General features: G+C 48.4%; 2 protein-coding genes across 4 annotated transcripts in view; both read right to left on the reverse strand.

Annotated features, from left to right (window-relative positions):
• Positions 1-3568, reverse strand: part of znf318 (zinc finger protein 318) — a 23750-nt gene extending 20182 nt beyond the window's left edge. For both annotated transcript variants that reach the window (XM_015018915.1, XM_015018914.1), the window contains exons 1-2: positions 3172-3568; positions 2571-2665 (exon numbers count right to left, since the gene is read on the reverse strand). In XM_015018915.1, coding sequence (XP_014874401.1) covers positions 2571-2665; positions 3172-3396 — 320 coding nt within the window. In that variant the 5' untranslated portion in view covers positions 3397-3568. The remainder of the gene's footprint in view (positions 1-2570; positions 2666-3171) is intronic.
• Positions 3569-3788: 220 nt separating this feature from the next.
• Positions 3789-3869, reverse strand: part of LOC106937410 (uncharacterized) — a 21671-nt gene continuing 21590 nt past the window's right edge. For both annotated transcript variants that reach the window (XR_001422391.1, XM_015018913.1), the window contains exon 22: positions 3789-3869. The gene's annotated coding sequence lies outside the window, so the exon portion shown is untranslated.

Genomic DNA, 3869 nt, shown 5'->3' on the forward strand with positions numbered 1-3869 from the left:
CTTACTGCCGGCAATACGGACCAGACTCTGACACCGGTCATACAGGGACCTAACAGCCCGTATCAAAGGGCCCGGTACCTCATACTCCCAGAGAACCCCTCACAAGGCCCCCCTAGGGACACGGTCGAACGCCTTCTCCAAGTCCACAAAACACATGTAGACCGGTTGGGCGAACTCCCATGCACCCTCCAGGACCCTGCTGAGGGTGTAGAGCTGGTCCAGTGCTCCACGACCAGGACAAAAACCACACTGCTCTTCCTGAATCCGAGGTTCGACTATCCGACGGACCCTCCTCTCCAGGACCCCTGAATAGACCTTACCAGGGAAGCTTAAGAGTGTGGCCCCTCTGTAACTGGAGCACACTCTGCGCGGACCCCCTTTTTGAACAAGGGAACCCCCCCAGTCTGACCAATCCCCAGATGCCCCCAATGTCTACGCAATATTGAAGAGTCATATTAAACGAGTAGATCTTTAACCACCTCAGTGACCACCAGAGATTGGAGAGCCAGATCGAATGTCCCCAGGCTCAGTTTACTCACTGGATGATGTGCTGTTGGGACTGAGGAGGTTTTTGAAGTATTCTGCTCACACTGACCTCATCCCCTTGGAATGAGGTCAGTGTGCTACTGACCTCACTCCAAGTTGAGGTCAGTAGCACACCATCCCTACAATGAATAGTGCTGGTGAGGTCAGAGAGCCCTCATCTCAAAAAGGGGGACTTAACCTACCAGGTAGCACTGTGCCACAGCCTGACACACAGCAGGAGAAAGACTCAGAGGACAGATGTACAACTTGCAGTGCTGAATCTAGAGCAGAGTCCATTTTTCCAGAGGTTATTGCAGTCTCCTGAATGCTTCCTGTTACCTCCACAGATAGTGGAGGAAGAGTTACTCATGGGACTGAGATGAACAAGCCCAAGCATTGAGAAGCTGTAAATTACACCATGAGCCATCTTCTTTTCTTCCTCAAAGGTTAGTTCAAAAGTATCCACCATTCATTGAACATAACCAGAGTGGACTGCCACATGGACCAGGCCCACCAGTGGAACATCGTCTTCATATTCACCCTAACCCTAACCCTACCCTTTGCTAGAGACATGCAGGTTTTCAACCCCGGTAATCAGGAGTCAAACATGCATGAGATCAATGCTGCCTGCTTGACTTGCCCTCTTCCTGAAGCTCATTTGGAAACCAACAGCTAGGACCGTTCATGTTTTTGTAAAAACTCTTCGCACTGAGATCGGTGATAGTTATTCAGGTCTTTGTCACGCTTTAAGAGAGGAGTATTCTGTACACAGAGGTCAGGATTCTGCTGCTTTTCATGCTTCTTGGGTTCTGCAGGGAGAACATGAACCACCCCGAGAGCACCGCCTCAGGTTGAGAAAACCTTATTTTCAGACCTCAAAAATGGTCACCGTTTAAAGTCTTTATTCCTTCCTAACCTCCAGGGAACTGTTCGGTGTGCCTTGTGGGACAAGGAGCCTTAGCATGACAGGTTCACAGATCCACTCAGTTTGCATGGGAAACACGTGGGTTACCCTAACCAGGCAGCGGGGCTCGGTGGCCGATCAGAGGTTTGAACATTCAGACAGAGAACAAACCCAAAAGAAGGCAGAAAGCCAGTTCCCCTAACAAAGGTTTCCATTACTAATGAGAGCAAATCTTTGTCTATATTCTGCTAATGTAAAAATAAAACAACTTTGCAATTGGGTTGTTTCCGTTACAAGAAATTGAATTAAAATCACAGGTGAATAAGCTTGTTCACGCCATAGGTCATTAAACATGAGATGTATTCATAATCCATCAGCTAATAGGAGGAGATGTCGGATTGTTGGAGCAACAAGCCCCGCCCCCTTGGGAGCGGCTACTTATCTGCGTTTTGGGGAAACTGTAGTGGTTTTGACAGAAGAGCGATGGACTCAGCAGGTTTACGGTCGGTGAGAGGAGCCAGCGGCTCACTGCCTGAAAAAACAGACCACCAAAGAAGACCATACGAAAGAAGAGCGTAAATAGTTATGTACGATTTTATTTTATTCTGTGGTTTTTGTTCAGGATATTATTGCAAATGTTGTTTTATATATATTTTAATACATTAATCTTTCTGTGAACCTACATGCGCAGCGCCTGGATATCCTGCTGTGGGACGAAAGATTAACAATAATAATTTTACTGTATTCTGGATATTGACCTGCTTGGCTCTGGGAACACATGACAGTCCTAATGATGACAAAAATATCCAGGTCTGCAGTTATCACCTGATCTCAGCGTCCTCCTCCATCACAACCATTTTAAATCACTATATTAATTCATATTTATGTGATATAAATGTATCTGCAGCAGGAATGTTTCTGATTTTAACTTTTATATCTGGACATCTTTACGTGATTATGGTTTTCCTGTTTAGTTTAATGCTGTCTTTGTTTTTGATCAAACCAAACCTGTGCAGAGTGAATGTCTGACAGTGTTGAAGGGACTAAACTCATGTTGGATCACAGAACCAGAGATCAGTGATGGATCAGAACCCCGGTCCTCCATATGGACCAGAATCCAGGTTCTCCTGCCTCTGGCTACCTGTCGTGGTGGGACGGGGGGCCGGTCAGCTCGTTCCCCACGCTGATAACCAGGTTGTGGTCCAGGTGAGCTGGTCCTCTGTGAGACGGAGACCTCTGCAGGAGACAACACAGGTAATCACTAATCACCCACAGAACCGGATATCCGGGTCCATTGGACTGTCTGATCTATAATTGGTTTAATACAACAATAGTAATTATAATAATCTCCTGATTAACTCAGAGACTTTCTAAATGTCCTACACTGAAAACAAACCCTCGAACGCACCATATGTGTTTTTTTCTGTGAGCAATAACAGTTTGATCAGATCAAACTTATTGATCTGATCAGAGCCGATCAATAGCTTGTTTTCCTTCAAGCTGACTGCAGCTTGGAATCTCCCGGTTCCGCCGCTCAGAAGTCTCCGGTTTAAATCAACCCGTTTTTGAATGAAGTCTGGCTTGCAGCTGCGCCTGCGAGCTGTAGACCAGACCAGGAACCTATCAGAACCCAAAGACTGTCCTGCAGTTCTGGTTCTGGACCAATAAAAGACCCGATTCTGAGAGGAGTAATTGACAGGTTTTCACATCATTCGCTGCGGTCTGAGTCCAGTTTCACTCACCTCCGGAGGCGCACCTCCGGTCCAAAAGTCCCCGCCGCGGTGGCCTCCGGGGCCGGGGGACGGGTGCCTCCTGTGGTAGGCTTCCGAAGCTCCGTGGTCCCGGTACTCCGGATAGTCCTGGTGGTACGGAGGTCTCGGTCGGGCCCTGTCATCCCGATATCCCTGTGACGGATAAGGCCTCACAGGAGGCGGGTAGCCTCTAAACGGAGGCCGGCCGCGGAACATCTTCTCCCGCAGAGATGCACTGAGGCCGCGCGGGGAGCTGCGGGTCGGTGCGGCGCTTCACAAGTAGCAGGAAGCCACAACTGGTTCCGGTCCACAACAAAACACTAATTATTATTTTATCAAAGCTGTGGTTCCGAGTTCGGCTCCTGATCATACACACTGAACCCTTCTTCTTTGTTTCTGCGGGGTATCTCGCTTCCTGATAGCCTCACTGTTGCCACCGCGTGACGAAGTTGCGGTACTACAGGCGAGCCGATCCAGTGCTTTGAGATGAACTTTGACCTGTAAAGAAATCCTGAGAGCTCCTGATGCTCTGAGCCAGTCCAGAACAGGTTCTGACCTTGTAAGCAGATCTCCAACAGATCTCCTGATTCCCAGAGAAAACATTCAGTTAATGAGAAGATCCAGCAGAAGGCCAGTCTGGAGGACAAACCCGTCCGAGGAGAAGATCCAGTGGGTTCAGGAGGGATCCA

This window comes from Poecilia latipinna, unplaced genomic scaffold, assembly GCF_001443285.1.
Source record: "Poecilia latipinna isolate Pla-1442-1.1 unplaced genomic scaffold, P_latipinna-1.0 Scaffold2340, whole genome shotgun sequence".
Taxonomy (NCBI): Eukaryota; Metazoa; Chordata; class Actinopteri; order Cyprinodontiformes; family Poeciliidae; genus Poecilia; species Poecilia latipinna.